Source organism: Patagioenas fasciata, chromosome 9, assembly GCF_037038585.1.
Source record: "Patagioenas fasciata isolate bPatFas1 chromosome 9, bPatFas1.hap1, whole genome shotgun sequence".
In the NCBI taxonomy this organism is placed as follows: domain Eukaryota; kingdom Metazoa; phylum Chordata; class Aves; order Columbiformes; family Columbidae; genus Patagioenas; species Patagioenas fasciata.
Window position 1 is genome coordinate 5,119,063 of NC_092528.1, and position 12,422 is coordinate 5,131,484.

At 43.7% G+C, this 12,422-nt stretch overlaps 1 protein-coding gene across 6 annotated transcripts in view; it reads left to right on the forward strand.

The window, feature by feature from the left end:
- The window catches only part of FARP2 (FERM, ARH/RhoGEF and pleckstrin domain protein 2), an 80,266-nt gene that overhangs the window by 34,375 nt on the left and 33,469 nt on the right, over positions 1–12,422 (forward strand). For 5 of the 6 annotated variants that reach the window (XM_071812334.1, XM_071812335.1, XM_071812336.1 and 2 more), the window contains exons 8-13: positions 5,031–5,178; positions 6,156–6,251; positions 7,598–7,761; positions 7,908–7,976; positions 9,092–9,149; positions 10,206–10,446. In XM_071812334.1, the coding sequence (XP_071668435.1) occupies positions 5,031–5,178; positions 6,156–6,251; positions 7,598–7,761; positions 7,908–7,976; positions 9,092–9,149; positions 10,206–10,446 (776 nt within the window). The remainder of the gene's footprint in view (positions 1–5,030; positions 5,179–6,155; positions 6,252–7,597; positions 7,762–7,907; positions 7,977–9,091; positions 9,150–10,205; positions 10,447–12,422) is intronic. The other variant, XM_065844099.2, reaches the window with a different exon arrangement.

Here is a 12,422-nt window from a genome sequence, read left to right on the forward strand (position 1 = left end):
GGAAGAAGTCAAAGGAAGATGAACAGGAAAAGATTCCTTGCTTCATAAATATACTTTTCATTAGTTGGATGAGAATTGCATCTAATAGAACCATTTTGTTAAAATGATGGCAAATCCTATTTGAAAACAATATTTTAGAACTGTATCTTCAAACCACGGTAAGATGAAAGGCTGAGGTGCGTGGTTAGAAAAGATTCCAGGTGAAGGTTGGTGATACCCGAGCACCATGGACATGGGCTCTAAATCTCCCCACGCCTTTGGAAAAATCGTTGTTAAAGGACCTGTTGTTTTGGAAGCGCTGCAATCCTAAACCCAGCTGTGACTTCTTCTCCCTTCCCAGACCCCCCGTTCTGTTTGCAGTGGGAGTTGTGACAGTGCCGCGTTTTTGCAGAGTTCAGACACATTTTTCCTTGTTTCTGTTCCAAAGAGCAGGTGGGAACATGGACCGTGGGCCCTGTCTCCTTCCCAGTGACACACAGTGCGGTTCAATGGACAAAATGCTTCTCTCTCCCGTCATCCTTCTTTGTCGTATTTATATTTTTGTAGTTTATTTTCATTTTTTTATTTCCTTAGCAGACCTTACTGTTCCCTTGCTTACCTTTGGCAGACTGATGCTATGGTTTCTTCACTGGTGATTGCTTTTGACAGAGCCTTCTAAAACCAGAGCCTGCAGGAGAATCCTGTTTCTGGAGGACGGCTCAGCTCGAGTGCCCTTACTCAGAGGCCAGTTTACAGGGGTTTCTGTGTCATATCAGCTATTCAGAAACGTGTAGCATCATTTCCTTGTTCAGGTTGCTCTGTTTTCTCTTTTTGTGTGTGTGTACATATACATAATTTGGGAAAAAAACAGAATCTTTGGTATATGTACATCTACTTTTATGCCTTGTGTCCTTTCACAACTTGTGACCCTACTTGTCAGTGATTTAAATTCTTTTTGAAAATAGACTGTTCATAAATTGTGTTTAAATTAGAAAAACACATGGTGTTTAAATTAGAAAAAAACCACATTGTGTTTAAATTAGAAAAACACACGCTCCCCTATCTAATCCAGAGCTATATGTTCCTCATATAAATGGAACATAATATATAACTATATAATTTGAGGAAAAAAGCGCCTTGATTAAGCACCAATGAACAGTAAGAACATTGTTAAAGGGGTTATGATTTTAAAATCAGTTACAGTTGGTTCTTAGAATATGTATTTATAAAGCGTATGTCCTTTGAGAGAAACAGAATCTAGCACTGTCGTGAGTAATGCTGTAAAGGGAGAGGCTGTAGGCAATATTTATTTTCAGAATTAGCTTTGTGTGAATGAGTCTCGGATAAAATCTTCACCACACTAAGATCACAAGTCACCCACCATGCTTTAGGTTGCTACGTAGTCTAAACAATTTCTACCCATGCGGCGTCTTGATATGTCATCTTTAGAATTCGATGTGAATCACTGGTTTAAATGCTCTGTAAATCAACTAGCATTTAGCAGTGTTTATTTTGAATCGATCACCCCAATTGCCACATGAGTATTTTAACACCCTACCAGTATTTGTCTAGATGGATGTACATCAGGAGCCTTTACACTAAAGCCTGTTGTACTGACAGCAGCTTCCACCAGAGAATGCTTGTAATAGATAGTGTGTTGTCCATTGACCTGGCGAAGACTAAGTAGATTGAGCTGCTTAGTGGCTGAACAAAATTAGAGCAGATTGTTTTCAGGCCGGTGTGCGCGGCTTAGTCTGCAGCAAGCGCCTGAGGGACCGGCCAGCACATGGTGTGCGTGACAACCAGCGTCCAGTCACTGCTTCGGTTTACTGTGCTGTGCTTTGGGGCACGCCTGACGGAACGCAGGACAAGCCTCGGTGGTTCTGCATCAGTTCTACCGGACTGTTCGTGAGGGTTTTCCAGGACTGTGTAGCTCTGATTTCCTAGTTGCCATTTCACCCTGGTTTTTGTTTCCCTTCCAGCCCTGCTCCCCAACCTCCAGCAACCTCAGCATCCTTTTTAAAAGACAAAGCGCTGCTTTCATGCTTAAATGTGCTCTGCCCGGAGGAATTACAGCAGGAATTAGTGTGGGTGGGAGTTACACACAGTGCTCGGAGTGTGACGCGGGAAATGGTGGCCAAAATTAATATTGATGATCTATGTGTTTTTTCTTGTATGTGTTTAATGAAGGGGAACCATGCTATTTTGATGCACTTAAGGAATCTATGGGCGACGTATTGGTAGCACTTAAAGCCGGTATGAAAACACTTCTTCCAGCATTACTCATTTCAGTAAGGGGAGGAGAAATTTGCTTCACCAGTTCAAACTTTTAGACATAACTAGAATACATGTTGGTAACACTGGTAGAAATGCGACTACAAGACTCTTTATGCAGTTTAGCATTTCTTTTTCCATTTGAAATCGGATTTTTGTTCCTCTGTGTTTGTTCTTTGCAATCCATTTATACATACATGTTCGTATAATACTGACATTTGGACACAGTTGGAATTATAGACTGGACTTATGAAGTCAGGAAGTCCCCTCAATCCTGCTTTCTCCAGATGGAAAAAAACAGATTTCCTGTTGTAGTGGCTTAGGTTACTTTTTTTCCCCTCCAGAATGAATAAGGCAATAGAAAACTGCTGAAATCCTATCGTCAAATATATGTGCGTTCAGGCTTTACTTTCTCAGTGTGTTTTTGTGTATGTGTGCGTTTCAGTCTAAGGAGCATTTTGCTAAGAATCAAAGCAGCATTGTTTCTTCTACCAACTTCATTTAAAAACGTTAGCGTACTTAAAAAGTTTCCTCATTGCACTCTGCATTTTAGAGATGGCTCCTACATGCGGTTTATAGATATATTGTCCCCATTTCTGATAAATTCAAAAGAAGTAATCAATCATCCACTTTAATATTATAAATTTATATTTACGAGAAATCTATATGGAGCAAAAAGGTTGTTTCATCTAGAGCACGGCTGCAGGTGGGTGGGGGGTGGGATTTTTAGGGTGCACGCCTAGCAAGGGGAGCAGGAGAACTTAGTTAGTACTGCTGTTGTGTTTGGCACTGCACAGTACACCAGAATAGCTCGTGCTACAAATAACCTCTCCTCTGTTTTAATGAAATGAAATCAAATACACATTTATGGAAGGGAGGCCATTCCTTGCAAAACAGGGTTTATAAAATTCATCTTCGCCTGTGTGTGTAGGAATCTAATCTGGTGTCACTAGTTGGTTGTAAATAGAATAATGATAAATTGTTGTCCTGTGTCGTCTTTATAGCGTTACGTTTATCCCAGTGAACTTGTGCCTTGCGGGAGCAGTTCATTCAGTGCACTAGTGAGGTGGCTCACGCAGCGCTCGCGTGGGAGTCCCGTAATGTGGAGGGGTTTCGTTAGAAGGAGATGTTGTTGAATTAGTCAGGCCCAAAGGAATCTCAAGGCCACTTCGAGAAGCTGAGAACAGAATCTGCTGTGAGAAAGAGGGGCGTTTCTTCATTAACAGGGCCTCAGCATGGCGTGAGTCGTCGGACCTATCATCGGTGGGGCTGCAGCGTGTGGACTGCCCATGATACTCATTTAGCGAATCCATGCTTGGAGCGTGGATTCGTGATTAGAGAATAGTTGCGTATATAAGGAGACATGTTTCTGTAATAAATGGCTTTGCGTGATTCACATTGAATCGAAGTGCTGAGTCCTTTATCGTTCCAACACCGTAACATCTATTATTTGTAACAGTTTTCAGTGGGGACGCGGGGGTCACTGTACATACAGCTCATGGGTCCGAGTACCCAGCGGGTCCTGCGCTGCTCGTGTTTCGTGCGGTCAACACGGAGAAGGGGTTCCTGTCTCAGCCAGGCCTGCTGGACCATACTTAGGCCTAAAATTGACCGGTGGTGTTGTCTTGCAGTATGTTTTTCGTTCAGGCACTACCTGAGACAACAAGCCTGTGTTTGTCTCAAGGACTTTTTCACTTTGCAGCATGATTGGGGCATGTTGAGAAGCAAGAACTCTCCTGCGTTTTCTTGGAATGTCCTAAACTCCCCATCGGGATTCCCAAACTGACTCAGACAGGTTTGACTTGTAGGGAAGAGTCCTCGTCAGTACAAGTACCAGTGCTTCAGTAGGTCATTTCAAGGCTTGTGAAATTACTTATTTCAGGGTGGTCTGTGTTTTGGGGTCAGCGCATGCCTTGGTGGCCTGAGGTCTCTGCACTGCCCTGCGTGTCCTGGGCAGGGTCCATGGCCACCCCTCTGTTCTTGAGAGCCAGCCCAAACCTGCACTGTAATCCAAGGAACTCCCCCTCCTGGAGGAAAATGGGGGGGAGAAGATGCCGGAAAACAAGATGTCAGGTTTTTGTCTTCAGCAAACTTATGAAGAAGCAGATGGAGGCTGATCTGCGAGTGGTGCGTGCCAGAGGCTGGAACAGCCTCTGTATTTCCCACCCGGACGCTGTGCAGACTCCAAAAGGACATGCTCTGTGTGTGTTTATCTTTTGCCTGGCTTCAGGGCCATTTAAAGCAGATGATGCTTCCAGAAGCGTGTTTAAATTCCTCCTGTGGATCCCGTGGCAGGGAGGAATCCTGCGGGCAGGGCTGGGAGGGCAGCACGGGGAAGAATTGCAGTGCGGTCCTGAAACCCACCCAAAGTGGGGCATTCTGGGCAGTGTTTGCTTTGTTTCTGTCATGCTGACTGTGCCGCTCTTTCGTCTCTTGCTTTCTATCTGGTTAATATTGATGTGTATACGAGCGAGCAGAAGGAGAAGCATTGTGGACTAAATTCTGATTTGTTCAAATTTATTGTTTCTAAACTGGAAAAGTTCTGAACTAGCTGACATTTGTTTCAGTGCCTCTGTCTAGGGGATGCATTTTGGGTCTGTTATCTGCCCCTGATACAGAAGTTTTGATGTAATACTTGGAGTGAAACTGCCCAACTAAATGAGGCAGAAAAATCTCACTTAGTGCCAGAGTTAAGCTGTAAGTTTCTTTGCTGTGTTGGCAATATTGTAGAATCAGATTGGTCTTAAAACTTTATCTATTTTTCTTCCTCACTATAGGGGTCAAACTCCTGCTGAATCGGACTTCCAAGTGCTTGAAATTGCTCGGAAACTGGAGATGTACGGCATCCGATTTCACCTTGCGTCTGACCGCGAGGGCACCAAAATCAACCTGGCTGTGTCCCACATGGGCGTGCTGGTGTTCCAGGTGAGGAGAGCGGCCTGGGCACGTCTGTCTGTCTGTCTGTCTAGTAGCGTGTCTTGGGAGTGAGCCTCTCATTTTATCTCCAGGAGCTTCTGGTGATTTTCTCTCTGATGACACCTCAGGTGTCTCTGATTTTCAAACACAGTGCATTTTTGCAGTCAAGGCAGTGTCATTTAAGCCCCCCGAATATTGTTTGGTGCTGTTTGCCATTGTTGGTGCAGAGAGAAGAGAACCAAACCCATTTGACACTCAAGTACAAAGTTTGTTGTTGTCTGTTGGAAGGTTACATGTGTATGCAGAGGAGATCATCAGTTCATTTGGTACAACCCTGCAACGGGCTGGAACCCTGGAATTTTGGCTCAGTTTTCTTTCTTTTGATGTGACAGTGTATTTTTGCTTGGATAGCATTGCTTCTAATGTATAGAAGTGCTGTTTTGTTGAAGCGATTGGACCAATTAGAATTGCTACTTTTGTTGCATTAAGGAGACGACTCGATGATCAGAGTTCTGTTCATGAACGCGATCGTATTTTCTTCCCCCAAACCACACAGGCAGCTGACTTACTGAGTTTTTTTCCATTTGGGCACATTTTCCATTCTTTTGGGTCTTGCGTATTCTTTTGTTACTGCGGGGCAGCTTCTCTGCAGCCTCCGCTCCCTTAGTCCTTCCCAGTAGCCTCTCAGCCCCTGAGGTTTCCATCATTTCAGTTCATTTGGGTCTTTTGAATGACCAAGTTTTGTCTCCCTTCTCCCTGAATTTCCTCAGGTCTGCTCAGAGACAGACATCGCACACTTGTAGCTATCCCTGTACCGAAAGATAGAATTGTCTAAGGGAATATTGTCGCCAGAAATAAAAATGCAACAGAATGGGTTGGAGAGGTTGGTGTGTGCGCTCGTGTCTCTGTACCCACAACAAAATTTAGTTTGCTGCTCTTACTTGTGAAACCTTTCCCAGCTTTTAACTGTTATCATTTTAATTCAGGGTAATACGAAAATCAACACCTTCAACTGGTCAAAGGTCCGTAAACTAAGCTTCAAGAGGAAAAGATTCCTTATTAAACTCCACCCAGAGGTCTGTGTAAGTTTTATCACAATAGCAGGCTGGTCAGTGTTGAAAAAATATGTATACTTAATTTGATTATGAAAAAATCTAGAGTTTATAATTTGAGAAAGCAGCTTCAGTGGGGTAGGCTTGGCTGCATCCTTCAAGTAAAATCTTTCCTTTCTCGCCCCATGTCTGTCATCTTAGATTTTTACATTCTGGGCATCAGCCTCATCCTTGACATAGGCATACATGTGTGTGACGTTAGGATAGAAAAAGAAGATAAAACACCTCTTTGCTATATCCTGTCTCAGTACTTTTACTCTGGAAAAAGTTACACTGAATATTTCCCTTGCATATAAACAGAGGTTAACGCTCTCATGAACTCTCCGGTCCATTGTCATCTAAATGAACCGAAGTAGCCTAAGCGTTGAAATAGTGAATCTCTGTTGTTTAGGTAAAAGCGTATTAGGAGGGTGCTTTTGGCTGTAGCTCCTTAAAGGAGCACTGTAGTCCACTGCTGATACCAGCAGTGGTTGCTCTGTATGGCTGTTTCCTCCAGGAACTTGTTGAATATGTGCTGCTCAAATGAAAAACCAGCTAGAGATTCCCTTGATCCAAGTGAGAACAACCTGATGCACCTCAGGAAAGAATAGGTGGCTGAGATTGTATTGTTGGAGCTGAACTGTAGAGACTGTGGGATGATCATGCTACAGCCTTATCTTTTTTGTACGTCTGTATAGCAAGAGGGTTGTTTTTCGTGTGTGGCTGATTTACTGCAGATGTTTTTGATTGTAGTTAGCATCAAAGTTGTTGTTGCCTCCATGCTGAGTGAGTAGATTACATTCAACATGGGGTTGTATTAAAATGGGGGGGAAAAATGTTTAGACATAACAGAGTTGTGTGTATCAAGGACACGCTGTCTGCATGTGTAGTAACGTGTCTAACGGAGAGACCCTCCCAAGTTTCATGTGATAACTGCACTCTGACATACATGGATCTTCCAGTCTCATCTAAATCTCAGGAAGTAAGCGTCAGAAATTATTAGGAAAAAATGATGGTTTTTTTAAATCACTACCATTTCACTTAAGTGTTTTAATTTCTTTCACATTACTAACATTATGATCCATATTTCTTAAGGCAGACTATACTAAGCATGTTTCTAAAGTCAAGCACATTTTTACAGTTTCAAGGCAAACAAATATTTTTGGGAGCTATTAAATGATTTAAACTGCATTCAGAATCACTTCCATTGCTGTGTGGCATTTGACTTATCAAAATACTGCATCTCCCTGGGGCTCAGCTTTTCGTTGGCACCTGTTTGTACTTTTCTCCTTCATTGCCATTTTCTGTTCTACTTAGCTTTTGTGTTTTGTTCCCAGGGCCTTTATCAAGATACACTGGAGTTTCTTTTGGGAAGTAGGGATGAGTGTAAAAACTTCTGGAAAATCTGTGTTGAATATCACACCTTCTTTAGGCTCTTTGATCAGCCAAAGCCAAAGGCTAAAGCCGTGTTCTTCTCCAGAGGCTCATCATTCAGATACAGGTAGGGAGAAACACAACGGATTTATTAAAGCTGAATTTCTTATCTCTTAGGAAATGAGAGCAAAAGGAAGAAGTATTCTAAAGTCATTCCATCTATCATTCTCATCCACTGCATTTCGTAACATTTCTGCTTTTGTGGATTCACAGTGGCCGAACACAGAAGCAACTGGTGGATTATATAAAGGACAGTGGGATGAAGAAAACCCCGTATGAAAGGTAAGCACAAATGATTACGTAAGGGGAAATGTAGTTGAGTCTTTCACAGTGTCCATATGTCCTAAATTTCAGTGATTTTAAATGATGCTTGGAGGCATGGGCATTTCCTGATTGCTCAGTTACCTGTAAACGGATATTTGAGATATTTGTCTACCTCAAATTCAAGGTAACTGAACTAAATTGTAAAAAATATATAATTCTGTGGCAATTTAAGAAGCTTAGGAAAGTTTTAGTATTGCATTTCAATGTGCGTGGGTGACGTGTGGCTTACCCATCCTAAAGCTCAGTGTGATTCGGAGATTCACCCAAATGAGTGAGGGCTTGTCTGGGTGTCGCTGTAGCTGTGCCAGTGGCAGAGCACGTAGTTGAACGGGGGATCTGCAGTCTGTGGCCTCAGATACTCATTCGTTTCTAAACATATCCAGAAATACATTAAAAATGTGCTTTTTCATTATGAAACCTTACTTGACTATGAAACCATCCCGTCAACCTGTGGGAAACTCCTCGTAGTCTTTCTTCTGAAAGATTATAGGAACTTATTGGAATTTTAAAAGTTTGCATTAATCTACTATTAATGAATATTTTTAATGCCTTCAACTCCAGTTGAGCACTTTTTCTGTAGGAAAGATTGATTCTGTGGTAAATTATTGACACAGAACGAGTCTAAGCACAAGTGTGATGCGAGATACCACTTTTTGGCATGCAGCATATGGAATTTTATGCACTAGAAATTATATGGTTGACCGAATTGTAAGTCGGTTGTAAAATTCTCACAGCTTAACTCGTTTTAGTTTTGAAGCCATTCGTTTGTAGTTGTTTATACTGACGACAAAGGAAGAAGTTAAACTATTTAGTCTTGTCTTCTGCCCCAAGCTGCTCTTGAGTTCTCCTTCAGTGGTACAAGTGATCTGGATCTTGCTTTATTCCATTTTCTATATGTTTCCTACTCATGTACAACTGTTGTGACTTGTAAAATCTTGAACTAGTTATTAAGAAACCATGGTAAAATACAGCTTGAGCTGTTTATATTGGCGGCTGGAATGGAAACGGCCGAGTGGGGAAGGGAGAAGGCTGCTTTGTGTCTTGGAAGCTCACAGCTGCTCTCCGTTCTGCAGGAGGCACAGCAAAGTCAGGACATCCACTCGCGCTCCCAACACCGATGTGCCAAAGCAGGTGAGTGCGGTGGGACAGCAGCGGCCTGAGGCGCTGGGCAGAGCGAGCCCTTTGTCTGGAGTCGCTTTCGCTGTTCAGCCTTTGCTCCTGTTCTTCTGTTTGTGAGTGGTACCAGTTTTGATAGTTGTGAGTAGTATCACAGAATCACACACAAAATCCCAGAATGTCAGAGGCTGGAAGGGCCCTGTAAAGCTCATCCAGTGCAATCCCCCATGGAGCAGGAACACCCAGCTGAGGTTCCACAGGAAGGTGTCCAGGCGGGTTTGAATGTCTGCAGAGAAGGAGACTCCACAACCTCCCTGGGCAGCCTGGGCCAGGCTCTGACACCCTCACCAGGAACAAGTTTCTTCTCATATTTTAGTGGAACCTCCTGTGTTCCAGTTTGCACCCATTGCCCCTTGTCCTATCACTGGTTGTCACTGAGAAGAACCTGGCTCCATCCTCCTGACACTGCCCCTTTCCATATTGATCCCCAGGAATGAGTCCCCCCTCAGTCTCCTCTTCTCCAGCTCCAGAGCCCCAGCTCCCTCAGCCTTTCCTCACACGGGAGATGCTCCACATCACAGCTTAACTGTGAAAAGAAAATATCATACTTTCTAGTATGTTATTATTTCACAGGATCAGTTTTGTCTCCAGGCACTACCTATCTGCTTTCTCTGGAAGTGCTGAGTTCATTGTAGAGGTGTCTGCTGCAGTCAATGGCAAGAAGCAAGTGTTTCTCTGAATGCACTTGCTTTACATGCAAGAGGTTAAGGACGCATCACAGGATTTTGCAAGTCATTGTTTTGCGTTGCTTTCCCTTGTGGATGCTTATTCAGCAGAGGCTATAAAATACATACCTGTAATTTTCCATCCAGTTATCAGAATTCAGGAAAAAAAGATCTTGCCTCATACTAGAGATTCTAGATCTGTTTCTGTATGCAATGTTTTGTTTACTGTAAAGTGAGCTCTTTTGAAGCAAGTATTCCCTCTGCCTCAGGAACGGGATGGTGCATTTGGTTTCGTGTGTTACAAAAACCATTTTATCTGTTGTGTTTCTACTGTGTTTCCTCTTAGAGTGTCCCATTCCCTGAGGGCTTGAGAGCCCCAGGGTCTCCTGCCTCAGCAGCCACCTCCTTCCACTCAGTTCACTCATCGGCTGCTCCTGCTCCTGTCCGGCCCATCTTTGCAGAAACCAGCCCTTCCTCTGTGGACCCCCGCACGACGTACACCAGGGTTCCAGAAAAATCAACTGCGGTGCCAGCAGAAGAAGCGGAGAGGAAAGCGACGCAGCAGCCTGGATCTCCTGTGCTCCAAGGTGTTGGGTTTGGTAGTGTTGCAGGAAACTGTAACCCTGCTTGTCCTGTTGGTGAGAGTGGTTGCGGTTTAGATGTAGATGTAGAGAAGAGCAGTAAGGAGAGCAGGGTGGCTCTTTGTGCAAATGACAATGATGAGGATGACTTTACCACTGGTGGTTTCGTTGCTGAACAAGAGCATCAGCAGGGCAGTCGGGGTGCCCCTCTTTTCACATTGCCAAATTCCCAGTTGCAGGTGTCAGAGGAATTCATTGATGACGACCCAGCAGAAATCTCTTTTTTCGCTGGGGGCTCTGAGGCGTTTTCTTACGTGTACAGTGGTTTAGAGTTGAAGGGCTCTGACTTTTCTAGGCTTGTGTCAGAGTCACCTGCCTTAACTACAGATGCCCTTCAGCAAAATACAGTCTCTTCCCAGTCAAGCCCTGACAGGTACTCAACTGAAGCCGTAGATATGAATATGGAAGATGAGTTTGAATTTGAAGGAGGGAGCGATTTCAACGGCAACGAGAGACCGTCGGACACCTCGGAGCTGTTTGAGGTGAAGGCGCAAGCGAGCAGAATGCAAAGCCTCCTGAGCCCCTCCGAAACGAGCTCGCTCATCAACAACCGCTCCGAGAGCAGCTCCCTCAACAACCTGCCGCTGAACGGCACGTCCTCCCTGCACACGTACAGCTCCGCCAACCACTCGGAGGCCAGTTCCATGGTGAACTTCCCCGCCTACTCAGTCCGCTCCGAGTCCAGCTCGGCCTTCCAGTTCACGGACATCATCGACCAGCTGGAGCAGCTGAGCTGCCCGCCCACCGCCACCGAGGACTCCAGCAGCACCGACACCGACTCCTGGGACTCCGAAACCGCCGCGCCGCTGGACGTCAACCTTTTCTTCAGTAACCCTTTTGCTCAAGCCACCAGTGAAAACTTTGCTTTTGACTTTCAGAATAACTTGAAAAATCTCACGCAAGAAGACTGGACAGAGAAGGCACATGTCAATTGATTCTTGGGTTTTGTGATGGATCCCTCTTGTGCTGGAAAGTCAAAAGGGGGTGATGGCAATCACTTTACACAACAAAACTCTAATCCGGTGGCTGGATTTTAAATCACATAGCATAGCTGATTTTTTTTTTTCCATATATCTCTTCAGTTTCCCTCCAAACTTTGGTGCTGCATTATGTGCATCACGGTGCATTCTGAATGTATTATAATAGGCTACGATGTTTGCAAAATACTGCATTTAGGAAAAACCACTGATTTCAGAGATGTATCATCAGCTGGCTCCTGCAGACATCACCGATTACAGTATACTGAAGGATTTGTTTGGCTATACACGTATCTGTAAGAGTCACATACAATATGCTGTTTCTCCAGCACTCGAACTCAAGTCACTTTTGCACATGCTTATTAACAAGCAGCTGCATCAGTAAATGAGCTGTTTTCCTGCACTGAGAGTTCTCTCTTTTTGTTTCCACAATCAAAAAACCAAAATCTTCTAATCAGATATGAAGGAAAGTTTTAAAATATCGTCCTATGCAACACGTCTGTGGTATACGGGGAAGAATAAATAACCTCCTTGGTAGTTTAGAAGAGAGAATATATACACAATCGAATGAAAATAGTGGTCACCAAAACTTCTTGTGAAGACAATCGTATTTTTTGACTTCCAAGTGCCTTCAGCAGCCCAGCAACAAAGTGCCTCCTGCTTTGTAGCAGTTTGGAAATATATGCATAGACTATAAAAGCACTTAATCCCTGTCGCATTCTGCCTCACCTTTTTCTTTATTTAATCGTTCTGCGTAAAAGTGCTTACAAATTAATTCATACAAGTGGCCTTTATCTGTGGAAGGCAGGTGGTGGTAAACCTGGTGATAGCTTTAGCTTTTCCTATAAAATATGAGCAGTATTCAGGAAAATACTGTAATCTTTCTGAGAATGTTAGGAGGAGTGAATACTCTAGACAACAGTTAGAGCTTCACTGCTTTTATAA